The following is a 20,002-nucleotide window of genomic DNA, read 5'->3' on the forward strand; positions in this document are numbered from 1 at the left end:
ACGATGTTAGCACTTGTCACAAATGAACTACAATATATCATCGTAAATATAGATACACGACACAAAGTCCTCGATAATTCAGAACTCGCACTACATTTTTACCTTTTATATTTTTATGATTTATGATATTTCTCATAAATTTGGGAATATGATATTTTGGTGAAGTAGAAATCTTTGATGGGGCATCAACTTCTGTATATTACGAATATGAATATTGCAACAAAATTTCTAGACAATATAGTTATTTATTGCCTGCTTCCCATATTCTGAATATCAGAAAAGTTAATAAAATAAAGTAAAAAAAAAAAAGAGAAAATCTCAGATTTTAATAATATTTGCATAGGCCTTATCAATCCATGGCAAGGCATATGGGCCTCCTCGTTTTGACCTGGTCAACGTGTCGGAATATCAAATCTTTCAATGGTTTTTAATTAATTAATTATTCACTTATTTAATTATTATAATAGTAATATTATAATGCAAAGCCTTAATATTGAATGAAGAGAGGGTGAATTTCAAAACTCTCACATTCACTCTCATCCACTTTGCAAATTACAATACGCACTGTCCCCTTGACTTGAATAACAAATGAGATTGGTTAGTTTTCGGTAGTTACAAAGTTTTAGTGCAACAATTTGGTTGAATTTTCAAGAGCAGAATGGTATTGAAATTTATCTGAAATGACCTTTTCAATCAATTTAATAATCACGACGAACTTCACCGTCAATACCGAAAGGCAACGACCAAGATGAAACATCATAAAACATGAGTTCGATGCTTTAACAGTGCTTGAATCTATTCAAATCGAAAACTTAAGCATATATCGTCTTTGGTTAGATTATGCAGAGGAATAGGTACATAAACTCTTTTTTTTTTTATATTTGTGAATGTCCTGGCCAGCTTGCACACACCTCAACTAATCTCACGGGGCAACTAACTGTTTGACACTACAACATTTGGTATCGAAAAATACATAGAAACATGTTAAAGTAGGTGACCATCAAGGGTTGAAGTCATTCCCTCTTAGTTTACAATGTTTATGGTAGGTAGGTGATTTATAAGGTGTAGTCTAAACGATGTGGATTTCAAGAGGCTAAGTTTATATAGACAGTAGGATAGATAAATTCATAATAAGAATAAGAAATAAGCAAGTAAATGAGCATGACACAATGATAAATGACATCTACTGACTTTCATTTCACACATCCAAAAAAGGCAAAGGGGTGACTCATGAACAAGGTATAACTTCCTCCTCAAACATGGTTCTATGAAAAATCTTACCAAAAAAAAAAAAATTCTATAGCACAAAATATACACCTAAAAGAACACCTTAGTTTTCCTTTTCCCTTCCCGACAAAAAAAAGGGAGGGAAAAGGAAGGAAATGAATGCATAATTCAAAGAGGGTGGTGTCACGTGGAAACCAAATATGCTGTGGGTCTCTCTTAGCACATTTGCCCACAGCTCCTTCTTATGCAGTGATCAGCCTCCACATGTAATACATGATGATTCAGTGCAGATAAAAGGGAAAAGAAAAAGGGGGGCTACTGCTGGCAAATATCCCCTCTTTGTGTGTGGTGTGAGACTAAAATACTGCACTCTGCAAATAGTAAAGCAGAACTGGACCACGTTGCCCACCATAAATGATTGTTCGACTTCAGCATAAAGACAGTACATAATGTACAGTACACAGGACATTCTCGATGGCTACTACCCACCCGCAAAGAAAAAAAGAAAAAAAAAACAATTAAAGCTATATATTTGTTTCAAGCTATAATGTATATACAATTTAATTTCATCCATGTAGAGAATTTACACTTGTATTATTGCTTCAGGAATCTTCCAGATAAATATCCTTTTTTTTTCTTCTATCACAGGCTATGGGGATGGGGGGACTCATCATCAGGCGTTACAATAATTTAATGCATGCTGTTACATTTTCTTTCAGTATAAAGAATTGAATATAGAACAAACACATACCGGGTGAAGTTTCATCTTCTTAGGTGGTTGGATGCTGAATCGAAGTCCCTTCCAAGTTCATCAAATTCCCAGTCATTTATCTCGTCAGTTGGGTCAATTATATCCTCCGCCCCATCATCCGACTCTAGCTTTGCTAATTCTGCTTCCATGTTAAAGTTCTTGAATCCTCGAGCCCCCGTCATCCGTTTTGATGTGGAAGATGTACTTAAATGTCTCTGTGGCTTTTCATTCACTGGCAACTCTGATCTTTGCCTTACTGTTTCAATCAACAATCTCGGTCTCTTGATAGATTCAAATTCTTGTTTTACTTTTTCAAGTGCATCAAATATCTCTTGTACCTTCTGGTGGTCGAGATTCCTGGATCAAGAGATCAGTATATATCCAAAAGTGCATAGAATTAGTGTCCAGCTGACAAAGTAGAAAACATGGACAACGAATGCATCCTATTTCCCTTGCCCAGTCAACACTATTTTAGTACCTGACAACTCCTCCTTTTGTTTCATAGAACTGCATTCTTACTGTATCCACAGTGCTTAAGGTGGAAACAAACTGGCCAGTAAAGAAAGCGAGGAAATAGACAAACCAGAAAATAAATTAGATATAAGCAACATAGTGCACAGTTGAAAGACTAAAAACTAACCACTAGCTCCCAATTAGAAATTGTGAGTGGCAAGTGCAACATAGTTTTGGAGGACAACGGTCCAAATCAACGCCCTATGAATGAAAAGGGAGTTTTAATCATTCTTAATACCACCAACAGTGTTACCTTGGATTCAATATCCAAATATTCCTCCTCAAGCTTCCTCCGTTGTTTATCAACATTTAAACTTCCATCATCTATATTGGGTGAGGCATCTGACCTGAGGAAAGTTTGTTTTCAGTAGTCTGGTTAGTTATATCACATTACTTTTAGAATGAATCATATTGTTTTTAAAAGAACCATACTCTTTCATCGAACACAAGTTCTCCTCAAGTTTCCTGATACAAGAAAGTGAGGGCTCCAACTTTTCCTGATGAGAGTAGATGGTCCAATGTGCATGACAGTCAGAAAACGGTAAATCATATCCAATGGAAGCAGTAGATGGCAACTGATGAATATAAAAGCGTTGAACTAGATAGTGTAACTGGTACCTTGTAAGAAGAGAGAAGGCTGATGACCAACTTCATAAAATAATCTCCATATTTTTCCAGTTCGCCACTTGAAAAGAAAAGGAAAAACAAACAAACAAAAAATCAAGCAGCTCCCTGACTAGAATAAAGCTTAAAGGGAAAGACATAGTAGCTGATTCCACAACATGCAACATAACTCAAGTAATTTGGGCAAAATATAAGTAACATACTCGACATTCTTCTCCTTCAGTTGTCTTTGGGATATCTGAAGGTTCCATGTATGCTCTAAAAAGTGTATACATGAATTTACAGCACCTGCTTCTACTTTATATGAAGCAACAGATTTGAACAGCTCGTCTTCCTAAAGCCAAAGAACAATACAGAAATTAAAGAACTAACGAGTGGGAAATCATAAGACCCTTCACTTTGAAACTTCATTGCAACAGGATATTAATTCAAACAAGTGCACAACTAACAGCTCGAATACCTTTGTCTTCAAATGCACAAGTATCTGATTACTTGCTTCATCAAAATGCTCTCTTTCTTCCCTTGCATTATGAAGGCGCATACGAGCAGAAGACAACAAAGTGTTGACCTGAACAAAACATAGAGCCATATCAATCCCCGGAGCTGATAAGAAGACACAAGGTTCAAGTTGCATGAACATAGGAACCCAAAGAAGGTGAAACGAAGACACAAGGTTCAAAATTGTGTAGTGAATGTTGGATAAACTGACACTAAAAATTCAATTCTACATTTTAATTCGAAACCTACAATATAACCTACACGATAAACAAAGATTTGTAAACAATTCACAATCACCATGTTTTTGGAACTAAAATTCAACTAAGTTGAAAAGCTACAATCCCCCTACTCTTAATCTTTTTAATGTATGGCTGCAGAGAAGCTGATAATAAAGTTCTGGATGCTTCTCAAAATAACCAGGTGAAAATTGAAGGCTTCAGAAAGCTTCCACCACAATTTCCTAGCAAAAAGACATAGGAGGAAGAGATAATCCAAATCTTCACTATTACTTCTATACAAAAGAAACCCATTTGGCAAAAGTCGTCTCATTGGATTTCTTATCCGGATTTTGTCATTTTCCTAATACCATCAAGATAAAGGGAACATAAGAATAATTTGCAGTTCTTGGGCACCTTAAACTTTAGATCCCCTTGCAAAAGGAGAAACATATATAATCTTTTCACCGACCAAAAGGGGCACTTGTATAGGAGGACAAGACCAAGTATCAAGATTAAGTGAGGTGTGAAAATTGCCAATGTGCACATAAAGAAGAGTCCAGTTAACGAATCTCTTTCATATATCTTGAAATTGAGAATCCAACTTGTTTCTTTTAATCCCACACAATAGCTTCGTTCTGCTATCAGGCAAGTTGAACAATCTAGGAAAGGCTATGAATAAGAGTGTAGTTCCAGAAATTGTAATCTTGAGAACTTGAGTGAATTTCTCTGGTTGTTGTTGGCATCTTTCATAACTTAATAGGATCGTGTAGTAGGTTTGATAGAGTTGTTAAGTGTCCTCGGATTATGTTGAAGATCAAAGTTTAAGTAACTTGTTGAAAGTTTGAGGAAAAGAAGAAAAGAGATGCAGGAAAAGAAAACAGAAAGGACTCAACTCAAAACACTCATCTTCACACGAGAAAGTTAAGTGTCAAGAAGCTGTTAGGAACGGGATAATATGACTTGGAAACTATATTGAAAGATAAAAAAAAGATAACAAAAAAATATATAGCAAGAATCTTCCAAGTAATTCGAGACATTTTGACCCTCTCTCTTGAGCTTACTCAATGGCTGCAATTTCCAACCTCTGTCCATTTTGGATTCCTTCTTTCTGCTTCATTCGTTTCCTCTGTGATTTCATCAACCTTAAAAGGGTTGTATATAATGTTCCCAGCACAAATCCACATGTTTATTCCCTCCCTCCAATGTCGATCTTTGACTAATATTGTCTCCCTCTAGTTGTTTTCAGCTACTTTCCATCAGATTCAGCACTTAATTTTGATGCGTCCAGGTTTGCCATCCTTGCTACCACCTCTGTCGTCATCCTCCTTCACGATGCCAATTCAGGCTTCATATCCTGTGCTAGAGTACGCATTTCCAGCATCAATTTTTCCCGCTACATTTTTTTTCCTAGAAGAACTTTTCATTCCCGAGAATGAACACTCTAATACCAAATTATTAGAGATCAAATAATAAGACTTGGAAATAATATTAAAAGATAAAAAAAATACATCAGAAAACTCTCAAGTAATTCAAGGGACTTTGTTCTTTGATTTTCAAATGGAGATTGGTTAACTATTCTACATAAGTTGTCCAGATTGAGGGAGTAATATTCAATTTATCATCCGAAGCAAATTTGGTCAAGTTTTTAAGGGAGACCTGGGATTCTACATTACTAATTATGTGAAGACGTATGACCTACGTAGCTACAAGGTGCTAGATTCTGTAGGTTTTCCTTCTTCCTACTAAGTTCAAAGGAAAGTAAACTAGAGAACTTACACTACTTTTCTCTCCGTAGTTTGAAGGAGACTGAGTCCATGGCCGTAAAAAAATAGTCAAGGAATGATTTTTACCCATTAGCTATGAGAAATATCAAACCTAAAAGTAGAGATTATGCACGGGATTGAATATGGACAAGTTCTACAAAATCCACAAAACAATTTCGCTGAATGGAGTACCAGATAGCTCGTTATATTTCAAACTTGTGCTTGCTGCTTAGACATCAAATAAAAGGGTGATCTCCGACCAATTAGATAATCAGTGAAAGCTGTTGGCTGGTAGTTATACCCCAAAAGACGAGGGACAACAAAGCAATACCAAGATTTGAGGCCTTTAAGAAGGTTTGACTAAAATATCAAAGGAGCAAAAGGAGGATCATATATGGATGGCATAAGAAGACAAAAACAATGGGAACGTGAAATCTACTTCCAGAACTCAAAATGCAGAACACCACGGAGTGTAGAGCAAAAAATTGAAAAAAAAAAGAACAAAAAAAAACAAGGCCAAATGTTGTAAAATGCTTTAGGAGTGATCAACAGGTATACTTACGAATGTGGGGTGATCTATGATCACAAAACTTGTCTCTGTCCTTCACAAATAACCGGAATCAGTCATTGAGACATACTAGACATGGATGCTTCCCATATTCTACTTGTTTGTTTGTGAAAATGTGACGTGCAAGCTTTACATAAAGGATGTGAAATGAACCTGCGAATTTTTGTTGGGTAAAAAGATAGTGTTCCTTCGAATAAAAAGTGATGATAGTGTTACAAGGGTGAAGAAGAAGGATATAGGTAATACTGCAACATTCTCAGTGCTGCTAGCCTTTGTAAATGAAGCGGTTAGTTGACAAATTAAGGGACATACCTACCTAAGCATTGCCTCTATGAGACATTCATTATTGAACATAGTGGCAAGAGCGTTGCAGTAATTAATTTTTAAAAACTCAAGGACACAGTAGTAGAACCTACAGAACAGATCCTGTTTAAGTAAGGAATAGGATCATAGTAAAATTCTATATTACAGGCGAAAGAGTTTCAAACCATGAAGCAAGGGCTCAGCTTTTCTGGGTCTTGCCACTTTTTATAAAAAGTGTGTTAGTGGTTTTAGCTCCATCGTCACCACTAATAGATTGTATGAAAAAAAGAAATATTTCCATAAGACAGAAACAAAAGGAGAGCTTTAAACGCAGAAAGAAGAAGTTCTATATACCACAACAGTCTTGGTTTTTACAAGATTTCTCTCAACTATGTGAAGTGCCGATAGCTCATAAACAGGAGTTTGTGTCATTCTATCTTAAGGAAGGAGAAGCTACAGAATAATTATTCTAGAGACATCAACGATTCTCATCAAAGACACTAAAGTATTTACTCTCCACATGGATAAGTTCCATGAAGCGTATACTTCCAACTTCCCATTGGAAAAAGATATAGGAAAAAGTAAGAGCACAATACAGCATTGGAGTAAGGAAACTAGATTAGTGAGAGATGAAAGGTGGGAGACAACAGATAAAAGAGAGGATTGCATGAGAGAACTAATTTCATACAGCAGTCACAAGAACAAGCCTGTTCTACATGGCAGAAAAATAAACACAACCTTTTTCAATTCAGCTTCCAGTTGATCCTTTTGCTTCTCAAGTTCTCCAATCTCATCTGTAAATTCCTGAATAATACCATAATATAAAGTTTGACTACAATGAGTAATGAAACGGATAACTATACAAGCACAATGATGATAAGAAGAACTTTAAATCCAAACATGCAACTGAGTTCTTCTGCACAGCACAGATGGATTTCTATTGCAAAGAAACAAATTTCATTCATTAATAATATAAAATATACAAAAACATGCAAGAATTCAGGTAAGAAATTACAAAACATCCTATCCAATTGCCTAAATCATAGAAGTGGAGAAATCAAGAGGGCTCTTAACTATCAAGTTTCATACAATCTAGTTTCATCATCTTAAGAACAGCGCTCTTAACTATCTTCATATAAAAGTCCTTAGTTTTTTTTTTTTTACAAGAAACAAACTTTTCTTGAGTGGTTTAAAATTTCTTTGTTATTATCCATTCTTCTATGAAACACAGAAACCTTGCCTGATCCTAGTTGGCACAACCTTAACAAAGCTTTTTCGGGCTGAAAATGATTGAAAGTTCACAACAGGTCAATAGTATCCTGTGAGCTGGAAGCAATTTAAACCAATCATGATGAAAGCATCTTCTTTGCACCAAAATAACTTTCTCTTGATCAAAGTACGCTTCCTTGACTCAAGCCACGGAAGGAAGTTCCTAAAGAGCAGAACTCTTAACCATCTTCCCTTGTTCAGCATCTCTCTCCTCCATAAACCTTGGGGGCCAGTTGGTTTGGAGACTCTTAATGAAGGCAAAGTCAGCAATTCAGAAAAAACGCACCAAGCTTAGGGTTTAGAACTTCAAGTTTCTTTCCAGCCGGGGGTCTTAATACTTCCTTGTCTCACGGGTTCAAGCTTCATAACTTCTATACAGATCCTCTTTTCATTGAAAGTTTTTCCACCTAAACGACCTGGCAATTCTCTCCTTTTTGTTGGAGGAATTTGACCGACAGAGGATTACAAAGATATTCTCAAACATACATCTCTCAACCAAACAGCACGAGTATCAATTGCTGGATAATGAGAAGGGGGGAGATAGCTACCCACCTCATCCAACCTAACTCTTAACTTCCCTCTCTCTTCAATAAATGAAACTTTAAAAGATTTTCTTTCAAATCAAGAAGAAAAATCTGCTGAGATTGGATTGCCCCTTCTCATCTGTGATTTGAAAACAGATTTTATCCATTTTTTATGAACAGTGGTTCTACCAAACAATCTGCAAGATTGGATGGCTTTGATTCTCCTTAATCACCCCTTCAAGCAAGAAAAGGCAACCCTGTGGCTACACACAACTGAGCCTTCATTTGGTCAATTTGGAAAGAGAGAAATGCTAGGCTCTTCAATGACAAAGACAGCTCTTCTCAACATGTGATAGAATCTATTTCTTTTTTGGCACTATCATGGTGTAAAAAATATCACTCTTATCAACTATAGTTTAATTCTATTATATCCAATTGGAGAAGTTTTTTGTAACTTCATTGTATAGGGTTTAATCCTTTTGTAAATTTCATACCATCAATGAAATTGTTTACTATCCAAAAAAAAAAAATCAACAAGAAAAATCTGCATGAGTACAATCCAAGGATTATGAGAAAGGGATTGGCCACCCACCTCGACCAACTCTTAACTTCCCTCTCTCAGTTAATGGAACTTTCAAAGAGAGGGAGAGAGAGAAAGAGAGTTTGACATGAAGTTACAAATAGTGATTCACAAAGATAACATCTAAGAGTGAAGCAGTATTCTACAAACATCTCATCAAACTAAACCACCGTCACAAGAACTTTAATGGAAGGGAGAGAAAACAAATGGAAAATTAGCAAAGGCAGAAGCATCAAGAAATTTACAAGACCAGAAATTTGATAGCGAGATATCAAAACAAAACCATACAAACGAAATTATAGCCCAAAAACGAAAGTCTTACCAATTGCATTCTGATATTTTCTGTTGGGATTATCAACTCCTACAAGGGATAATTATCTCTTTTAGAAGGAAGATTACCTTCTCAGCTTGGACCATTTCCTTGGATTTAGCTACCCGAAAGTTGAGTGCCTCTTCTTTTTGCTCTCTGCTAATGACATGCATGAAAGATAAGAAATGCATTCAACAATAGAGTCAGAGATGAATCTCCACTCAGGACACCCCTACCAACTTTGCACACCCCCACCCAAAAAAAAATAATAATAATAAGTACCAATATATACTTATGATGCTGTCACTGTACATGTACAATGTACCAGCTTTATAATCATCGTAATTGTTCTTTGTACCTTTACAATTGAAACTACTTGAGCTGTCTATTTTTTATGACAACTTATTACAATTGAAATAGTTTTTTTTTTTTCTTCGTACAGTTAAATGAAACATAGTTCTACTTCTATTGACCATTCTCCTGCAAGTGGTGGTGTTTGATACTAAGAATCTCCTATTGTTTTGCCTATTAAAATGCAAAGAGAAAGAGAGCAAGTAGGGGTTACTCTCTCAAAAGGGAAAAAAAGTCCTTTGAATCAATGTAAGGCTTTAGGTTGGAAACTTTCCTTGGAAGGAACCAGAACTTCCCAAAATTCCTATAGGAAAGATGATGTTTCAGGATATAATTGAGAGCCTCAGCCTCTCTTTAGTGCTCTACTTGTAAATAATTTTGTAATAATTGTCTTATATAATCTTTGCCAATCAGAGTGAATTATTAACTCCTTCGCCTTTCAAGAGGATCTGTCCTCACCTTTTATATTCTTTCATGAGAAATGAGAGTTTGTGTCATATCTAAAAAGAATGTCACAAATAGGACATATTGCAGACATAAGGGACACCTCAAAAGGGTAACAAACATGAAAGCAACAATAAAGAAATACATGCAATATGCAAGCCAAAAAATTGCATTAGTAATATGTTAAACCTGTGGTCTACAATTCGCTTTTCAGCTTTCAAGGTAGAATTAGCCAAAGATTCGGACAAAACTCTAAGTTTCTCGACCTACAATATAAATTGAATGCCATTATTCGGTGGTAAAAGTATCAACAGTAACTGAATCGAACAATCAATAGATAAAAGAAACAGAAAGTAGTTCATTAAACAACTTATACCAACTTGAAGAACAGCATGGGCATCATATAATTTTTGGAGACATCACAATGATGGTGCATACTATTAATCTAAACCATTGGGACCAAAGGTTCTTACATCGATTGAGGAACATGCTTCTTATCTCAGAATTTCTCCAGGTAACCTTTCTATACTTTCTTCTGTGAATAAATAAGCTGATAAAAATACTAAAAACAAGCATACTTTATAGCACCAACGTTTTTTTCTCTCTACAGTACGTGAGGTGGGGGAAGGAAAAATAGATACTGCAGAACATGTAAAACTCTAGATTTGAAAAATGCGAGAATATACTAAATCTAATACAGAAAGCCACGAGTATTTCAAGTTTATTAATAGATTATCAGAGTCAAATAAGTATCTAAAAATTAGATTTTCTATACCTCAAGTAAGAAAATTGCCCAATAAGTAAATTGCATTAAAGTTATTATAAGCATTAAAAATGTAAGATGGGCATAACATGCACTGAAGTTTATTATAAGCCATCTAACTCCATCGCCCGACCAAAAGAATCAGGTTAGTTAGTTCCCTCATACCATTTTGTTAACACAAAGCCAGGAAAATAGGAACGGACCTTTTCAGCATGAAGCTGCGGAGAATCCCCCTCGTTAAAAAGCTTTTTCTTTCGTAGGAGCTCCTCCAACTTGGAGCATAATTGAACTTGTGAAAGTATTTCTTTCAGAATCTGTAATTAACATAATGCGATCTAAGGTAATATAATACATTTTTTCTTTCAGAATCTGTAATTAACATAATGCGATCTAAGGTAATATAATACATTCCTAAAACTCTTTAAAAAGATAAGAAATGATAGCAACGATGTAGAAGAAGTACTTATCAACAGATTAAAAATTTAAGAAAATTACCAAAGATGGTTAACTAGAAAAATTGTAATGGCTCTACTACGAGCTCACTTTCTCTCTCAACAAACGGACTATGACAATCACTTAAACATTGTAACTAGATAATTGTTAGGGCTCTAAAACAATCATCAGCTTATCTTCTAAAATGTCATGAGCATTCAATAAAAACGACCACAATAACATACATGGTTCGTATTAATGTGTGTAGATATAAATTAACTTCTAATCCACCTTAGAAGTTGTAGTTTCATCATTCAATGAGTCATCATGGTCTCCACGTGAAGGTGTCAGTTCTTCTTTCTTTTCATCAAGTGTTTCTTTCAAACTACACGCTTTAGCATCTATTCTGAGAGCAAGAAATTGACAGAAGATGAGAAGAATAAGTAAATTTGTTTGGAAGAGGATTAGATAAATTACAATGTGAATGTGTTCAATGAAAAACTTCAATTGAGAGTTCTGCAAACCCACACAATGATCTTGTCATCAAAAGACATAATGTATTTAAAGAATTTTTGTTGCCCTAGACACTATAGGTTCAGCCACAAACTCCTCTACCCATTCCCACCGATTCACCAAGCATCATCATTACCAGATCATATCATCAAAAATTACGATAATAAAAAGATCAGAAAGAGTACAGAACAAGTTCATAAATTGAGATTAAATTCAAATGCCTAGTATCCATTTCAGGAATACGCCTGCTTTAATCATATGCTTCTGAATGTTATGTTCCCAAGAACGTATATGGTGGCCAACTCAAAAAATAAAACCACCACTGAGTTTTTAGTAAGGCACACAAGTTAGCTTTTGAGTTTGAAAGCAAATCTTAATGATTGTGAAGTGGAGAGGCGGAGTGGACTCTCATATGTGTTATATATGTTCCTAATCAATAAAGACAGGAGGGTTTGGCCATTAAGAGCCTTTAGGAAGTAACATGAAAGTATCTATCAATAAAAATCATTAAAAAATAATAATAAATTTATTAATAAATAAATAATAATAAAAAAAGAAAGAAAAAAGCTAATACTCCCCCTTTAGTCGATTCCAAAGTTTATAAGGAGGTACACGTACAGAAGTGAGACGCCCCTAGAAAATCAGTGTCTTCCTATGGTCATTGATCCTAGGGAGTATTAACATTCAAGACAGTTCAAAGGCGCTACCCATTTGCTTTTTTTTTTTTTTTGGTAGGAACGAAAACAACCATCATGGGATTGCCTAGTGGTCAATAAAGGCTCATGTAAATAGCAAATGGCTTAGAGGGAATGGATTCAAACCATGGTGGCTACCTATCTAGGATTTAATATCCTACAAGTTACCTTGTCAACCAAATGTAGTAGGGTCAGACGGTTGGCCCGTGATTAGTCGAGGTGTACGCAAACTGGTCCAGACACACGGATATAAAAAAAAAAAACGAAAACAACCTAAGCGCAGGGGGAAGAGATATCCCCTTCCAAAGACTACTGAAGAATAGTTTTCTAATCTTGCATTATCAATGAGAGGCTATAATTACAAAAGAATTTTCTATGTCTCTGACACCACTACAAAGAGTGTAGCTAACAGTATTACAAAAAATATCAAAAGAGAAAGACTTATCTTCAAAAATTCTATAGTTTCTCTCCAACCAAATATTCCAAAGGAAGGCTCTAGCCGCACAGTTCCAAAGGTTTTGCCTTTCCACTAAGGTGCCAACCTTGTTGAGCTTCATCCAACCATCCATCAATGTACTTGGACAAACAACCTTAGTACCCAAATACTTGAAACAAAAAGGACCACCCCATCGTTGCAAATTGGTAGTGAAGAAAGATGTGGTCCATACACTCCTCATCCTTGTGACAGAAAACACAAATTGAAGGGGACAGAGCCCAATTTGGGCACTTCGTTTGTAACCTTTCATTCATGTTTACTGCCCTATAGGCTAAAGACCAAAGGAAGACTTTGACTTTCTTGTGGATCGAGTACTTCCAAATTAGAGAAATCAATGGCGATTTCAGCTGTGGGGCGTCCTCAAAAAAGGTTTGAAAAGCCGACTTTGCAGTAAAGAGGCCCGAAGACTCGAGCGACCAAACTGCTTTGTCAGCACTCTCCCTGATCCTTTTTTTCTTTTTAACAAAGAAGAAAGCTTTTCATTGAATTGAAAAGTTATAATAAAATTAATATCCTCCTTTTAGGAGAAGTACACAATAGCTTACCCGTTAAGAAACTCTGAATAGAAAATTACAAAAAAGCACCCCAAACTAGAAGTGATAGCATTAACTGAATACAATCTAATGATACACCAAGGGACCACAAAGTATTTGAAGATCTTTGATCTTTTCCATATACAATCCTAAGATTTCTTTATGTCCATAAACCTTGTAAAGTTTCTTTGATCACATTGTTCCATAATATTTTAGAACACTTATTCCAACCCATCACCATAAAAACAATGAAATGGCATGAATTTTACCATCTTTATAGAAAACCTAGGAGGAGCTCCAAGATCACAAAACACCACCTGTCCAAACTTGCTTCTCACGGAATAAAAACAGTAAACGACTTGGATTTTCTTTCTTCTTCTTTCTTCTCACATAAACAGGACCAACTTGGATGACTAATACAGGACATATTTTTTTATTTTATCAACATGTTTAATTTTTCCCAATATACTAACCATGCCATAATGTTTAATTTTCTCAGACTTTGGTTACCAGAAAGTATGATATAGTCGTTAAGGTAATACAGTACAACCAACCAACACTACAGACAAAGCATCAAGTAACCAAACTCTTTTGTTTACTCTTCTACTCAATGAGAAGCCTTCAATTAATTGTAAAAGTTCACAACAGTTGTCCCACCACCTCATCTTTCAAATTTGTTCTTACAAAAACTTCCCACAAGCAAGTACTTTCCTCTCGTGCCTCCACTTTACTTTAGATTTCCTTCTCTTTAGATTTCCAATCCCCAATCCTCCACTTTCCAAAGCCATTGAAGACAAATTTCATATTACCTTCATTATCCATCTCCATCTTTGTTTCTATTTGTAGCACTATATTAGTAGGTAAAAACAAAATAGAGAAATAATACAGGTGCAGTTTGTAGATAACCCCCGTCCTTTTCTCACAACTTAGATGTTTATTGTAAAAACACTAAGATTTTTTTTGTCCATAAACCATGTAAAGTTGTTTTGACGACATTACATAGGTGCAATTTTAACATCGTTGTAAAAACCCCCAGAGCACCAAAACCTTGATGAAACCGGTTAAAAACTCCACCATAACCCAATGCAAATCGAATGCACTAGTAAATCACATGGTTCTAGGAACGACTTACTGTATTTTATTTGTGGACAAGCTAGAGTTTGAGAAACGAAGATCTTTGGTAACTTTCACTGTCAACATTGTCAAATAGGCTTTTCTCTTGGTATACCTTATCTAGTAAAGCACAAAACAAAGTAGTCGTCTTCTCTTTCCTTATTCAATCAACAAAAGTTCCTAAATATAAGTTCCTACATGCTGCTGTAGGGGGCATAACAACAGTAAATACGACTTGGATTTTCTTCAAATTTTTGCATAAACAGCACCAACTTGGATTACAAAAGGACATCTTTTTTAATTTTGTCGACCATGCTTAACCCTTAAAAATAGACTAACCATGCAAAAATGTTCACTCTTCTCCGACTCTTTGATTTCCAGAAAGCATGATATAGCTGTTTAGGCAACAGGGTACCACCAAAAAACTCTTTAAACTAAAATTTAAAAAGAGAATCCAACCGCATTAAGTAACCAAACTCTTTTGTAATCTTCAATTCAATAGGAAGCCTATAATTGCAATAGTTCTCTTCAATAACCAAAATGTTCCATCTGCAAATCTTACTTGAAGAATTTGGAATTGTGTAGCCATTCTTAAAGCCCCACAGACGCCTCTTCTAGCCAGTAAATCTGTGCCCCTATACAATTTGATGAGAAAAGAAGTCGAATAACCTCAAATATCACTAACTTATGACAAACAACTAATTTTCAGGTATATAAAGCCTGCAATTCATTCACACTAATCTTTAAGGATAAATGATCTATAGAAGAACTAGATCGAAAGAGATTTTGTTCCCATTTCACATCAGCTTCCATCTTTATCTCCTTGTTCATTCCGTCTTCACACTGTTTCTCATATGATTTTCAGTAAGTTATCATATAGAAGTATTAGTAAACATAACCTTCTGATACCATGCATTCCAGTGGTATATTTCATAGGGCTAGCCTAGGGAGATCTAAAGCTCTGACTTTTTTACCGATTGCTTGGTATCTATTAGCTGGTGCATATAATGCAAAAATAAGAATGAAAAAACCAATCATCTGTTCCTCCAATGACCTTCTCTTACAATATTTGAGTCCTCTACATTGGTGCCTATGGTTCTCAGCGTATTCTCCAAGAAGTGTTCGAAATGGTGGAACAACATTTGTCTTGTGAACCTTTTAGATGGGAGCCCAAAACTTTGTGGATTAACACCATCGAAGCTTTATTTTGGGAGCATTAGATGGAAAAAAGCTTTATTTTGGGAGAATTAGATGGAAAATAACGAGGAATTTTTATATCAGTTAGTAAGCCAACAAATACTATTCAGTGTAAGGTTTTGATAACAATCAAAGATATAGCAAGGAAATACATAAAAATATTCCCAGTTATTCAACGAACTTCGAACCTCAAAGAAAACTCAAACTTACACCCACAAACCATTGCCTACCTTCATCCCCTTGCTCCCTATATTTTCAACTAACTCCTACTAACAAATTCCTTTTCTAATGACTAGTATACCTCAGTATCCTAACAATATTTCTAACCTGTACCTAATAGTATTCTTAACAGAATTTCAGCTTCTCTGTGGTATACTCTTTCTATATGTTGTAATTATACACCTGTTAAGATTTGGAAGAAATGAAGTTCTTTCATTAAAATTCATTAGCTTTCAGGAGGACAACTTATCTTCACTCTTTTCATTACTTCCCCTTACATAATAGAATTTTTTCCTTCTCTTGAAAAAAGTGCCTAGTCTTTGAGATTTAATTTTTGGGGATGGCACGTATCTCCATTTACAACTAAAGAATAGAACGCTTAAGACGTATCTCCAAGACATAATAACAATAATAATAACAAGTAAGAATAAGAATAAGAGTAAATAATTAGAAGTTAAGATACATGGAGTATATCTAACAAAGAAGTAAAACGGCATGTATCATATAAATTAGAGCTAACAAGACCAAAACATTAAAAGCATCAGTGATGTGAAATTAGCAATCAGAAGCAATCATCAACATAACACAACTATCAGTGTATTGAAGCTTTTTGTAATCCTTTAATTCAAAGTAAGCTGATCCTTGATCTTATGGTGGATTTTTTATAACAAATCCCACTTTCTTCACTGGTTAATGATAAGCTCAAGGGATGAATGGAGTGATTTTATTCTGTCCTGTCATAGATTTGGAAACAAATATAACTTTTACACTGAGGAAAACAAATATAAATTTAACGGGCTTTTGCAATAATAGCATATTTGGCCTAAATAATTGCAAATTCGTCACATGATAAAATATTTTGCAAAAATGGCGCAAATGTAAGAACTCCTATATAAGTGATATACTTCATATTTGGTAGATCGGTGATACTTTATCAATGATACAAAAATGGTATGGTATATTAGTGATATACTTTATATTGATATATCAATGATAAATTTTATCAAATATACAAAAATGGGATATGAGTGATATACTTTATCACATAAATAGTATATCATTTTTCTATTAGAAAAAAAATATAGTATATCAGTCCCTTTATATTAGGTATATAGCAATATATCTTATCAACTACATAAAAATGGTATATCAATGATATAGGAGAGAAAAAATTTCCATATTTTCAAATTATTTTTCTATGTGACAAATTTGCAACATGGCAACCAGATTTGCCACCCATTATAATTTCCTTTAACTTCAATGACACTAAGAGGGATAGGGATGATGTTTGTGATAAAGTTTGACTTTATGCTCTCTTTGGACGCTTAACTCTAACTTCATTCATGATCACTCCCTTCATTATCATGGATACTTGAGAGTCTCTTTTATAATCCCATATCCTCTCCTTAGAGCTAGCTCCTACTCACCCTTGCATAGGTTTCAATTTAGTTCAATTGTATTTCTATCAAGAAAATCCACGCATACAATATCCAATTGATGAAGGCCAATGAATGGAATATGAAAGATATGCTTATTGACCACCTATCAAAATCAGCATTTATTTTCAGCCCTGAAATTGCATCTTGGACATATTGGAGCAATTCTTCTCGTTTTACCTAAAAATGGGAGTGAAAAAGGGAAGTGATTGCTCTGCCCAAACTAATTTTATGCTGAAAGTAATTCATGCCTTCATGACATTACCAGTACTTCATCTTGGTACTCTGAAAATGCTTTTGCCAAATTATGCACACTCGTCATTACTGCTTGACGTATTTCCTTCCCTCCTGAAAGACAGAGCCTGAATATAGCCACGATAAAGGGAATTTAAAGTCCAATGATATGAATGTGAACATGATTATGATGCAAAGTAATTTCTAATATTGTTTCTTCTCGTCTGCACAAGTAATGTGAGAAGACTTTCTGAGATCAGCTGCAGGGCATAATGAACATATATGGTGTAACTGAAAAATAATATTCACCCATATATTTCTAGAAGTAGTGATTCTTCTTCATCATTCGGTTCTTCAAGAATCTGAGTCATAGAAAAGGGTTAACCTGCGGTTAAACTGCATGATCAGCCAAAAAAAACCCACAAAAGTAGTTGAGAAGAATAAATCCCTCCATTCCCGGACGAGGGGGAAAGAATGCTAATATCTACATACAGAATGGAGACAAGTTAAAGTTTTAGGCCTTTTACGCATATCAAATTTTTACATCATTCCAACAGAACGAGAAGCAGATGAATTATTTCCAGCACTTAATACATTTGGAACTAACTAGCATATTTTCGTATACCAATGTTTTGCAAACAAAAAGGCATTGATAGGCATTGAACTCACCATAGACAACGTAATGCCTTCTAGAGCTTGGCTTGTAAGAAATACATCACGAAAAGTTCTCAGCTCGCCTCCCATATCAGGGTCCACATAATAGACCTGCACAAAGTATCAAACTAACGTTTCATGACATTGTGTTCAGTGTTGGGAAAGAAAACGAACATTAAAATGACTATAAATCCTTCAATCCAACAGGACATGCAAAAATGTCAAGGAAACACAACACATTAAATGATACACACCAAAGTAGGTTTCTTTGGAGAATCTTTATTTTCATCGTTAAGCTGATCTGTCGGACTGTTTTTATTACCCTCGATAGAACCTAGTGAAAATCTATCCACCTCTTTGAGCGCAACCAGCCACCTTCTCAATAGCTGAACTCTTTCCATGCCTCTAGAAGAAACAGATATTTCTTCCAGCCTTTTTACTGTCTGTTTAAAGCCCTGCATATTCCTTGGCCCCTGCCTCACAAATCAAACCCAAAACTTAATTCGTCTGAGAGACAGAAATTGTAACAAGTAATACACACGGACACAAAGCCACAGACATAATATTACTAAACGAACAAATCCACACACTAGACAGAGACCCAACATTGAAGCATTCACAATTATTCCAACCGAACCAAACTCCACTATAACCAGAGAGAATGTAGAGCAAAAGTGAGAATGAAATTACAATGCGGTCTTGGATGATTTTGGCGCCCTCCACAACGGCATTTCCCGCATGGTAGACGACGGTGCCGGCGTAGCTACGGACAGTGCGGGTGAGGTTATCCTTCCCCCCGGCACCCGCTTCCACCGCCTTGATCACCGCTGCTCTAAGCCACGACATCGCCCCCCTATCCCTCCCAGGCCCCCCTCTCTCGTTCTAATAACAAAAAACGAGATCCAACAAAACGTAGAATCAATGTTTGAACAAATTTTTCAACAATAACAGAAACTATTCCGCAAATGGCGGTGTCTGATTTGTCCGAGAGAGGTTGTTGAAGCCAAAGGAATAGTGCGAAATGCCTTCACCGGCGACGATTTGGGAAATGCAGAGGAAAAGAGATGGAAATCTAAACTTTTGGAAGGGATGGATCGGAAAATGGAGGAGAAAGGAGAGAGGAAGACGAAGTCAAGAGGAACGTTGTGCCAGTTCAACGCTATTCTTCTCTTGTCGCAGTGGCTCGATTCCTCTGCCTGTAATTTCGCTCCAAATTTTATAACGATTACCAGAATGGTGTCCCCCCTTACAAATAACGCCACCTCCATTAATTGGGCCTGCCTCTGTATTGGGCCTAATCTGAGCCCATTACCGGAAATAAGCCCTACTGGGACGTTTCAACGGAAAAGTCAGCTTTTTTTTTAATATCAGTAATATTTAAAATTATTTTTATTTTAAAAATAATGTTAATTCAAACTTTATTCCAAAAATAATATTGAAACATGCAGTTACTCTACCAAAGGATCGTTATTGTTTTATAAAGGTATACGTTGACTCCTCGTCTTTTCGTTTCATACATAAATTTCGAATTAGCATTATTTTTAAAAGAGGTTAAAATACTAAGAGGTCAAACTGACGACCACTTCGTTGAAGATATATGTTGAACTACTCGTTGTAGCTATTTGTTATTAAATATTAATTTATAAAAATGTTATATTTGTGAAAACAGACCCTTTCCCCATCATATTACTCATATTTTGGCAGTAGAGGACTTCAAACGTAGGATGAACCAATTATTTGAACCGAAAAATTCTAGTTAGTTGTAATATTTAGA

The 20,002-nt window shown here is 35.4% G+C and overlaps 1 protein-coding gene across 3 annotated transcripts; it reads right to left on the bottom strand.

Moving 5' to 3' along the window:
* Positions 1 to 1,731: 1,731 nt before the first annotated feature.
* LOC111013735 (uncharacterized) lies at positions 1,732 to 19,505 on the bottom strand. Of its 3 annotated transcripts, none has more exons than XM_022288254.2 (18): positions 18,919 to 19,505; positions 18,483 to 18,701; positions 18,244 to 18,339; positions 17,884 to 17,936; positions 17,606 to 17,702; positions 17,447 to 17,520; positions 11,430 to 11,544; positions 10,910 to 11,020; positions 10,133 to 10,209; positions 9,238 to 9,304; positions 7,204 to 7,269; positions 3,576 to 3,683; positions 3,319 to 3,449; positions 3,110 to 3,176; positions 2,924 to 2,988; positions 2,745 to 2,838; positions 2,457 to 2,527; positions 1,732 to 2,335 (listed from the first exon to the last, which is right to left on the bottom strand). In XM_022288254.2, the coding sequence occupies exons 1-18, from the start codon at positions 19,072 to 19,074 to the stop codon at positions 1,990 to 1,992; spliced, it is 2,013 nt and encodes a 670-aa protein (XP_022143946.1). In that variant the 5' UTR covers positions 19,075 to 19,505; the 3' UTR covers positions 1,732 to 1,989. The 3 variants fall into 3 exon arrangements, with proteins under 3 accessions (XP_022143946.1, XP_022143944.1, XP_022143947.1); XM_022288252.2 differs by having other exon boundaries at positions 9,238 to 9,307; XM_022288255.2 differs by lacking the exon at positions 18,919 to 19,505 and having other exon boundaries at positions 9,238 to 9,307; positions 18,244 to 18,356; positions 18,483 to 18,618.
* Between the last annotated feature and the right edge of the window lie 497 nt (positions 19,506 to 20,002).

The sequence above is a fragment of the Momordica charantia genome (genome assembly GCF_013281855.1).
Source record: "Momordica charantia cultivar OHB3-1 chromosome 1 unlocalized genomic scaffold, Mcharantia_2.0 BLBB01000001.1, whole genome shotgun sequence".
Lineage (NCBI taxonomy): Eukaryota > Viridiplantae > Streptophyta > Magnoliopsida > Cucurbitales > Cucurbitaceae > Momordica > Momordica charantia.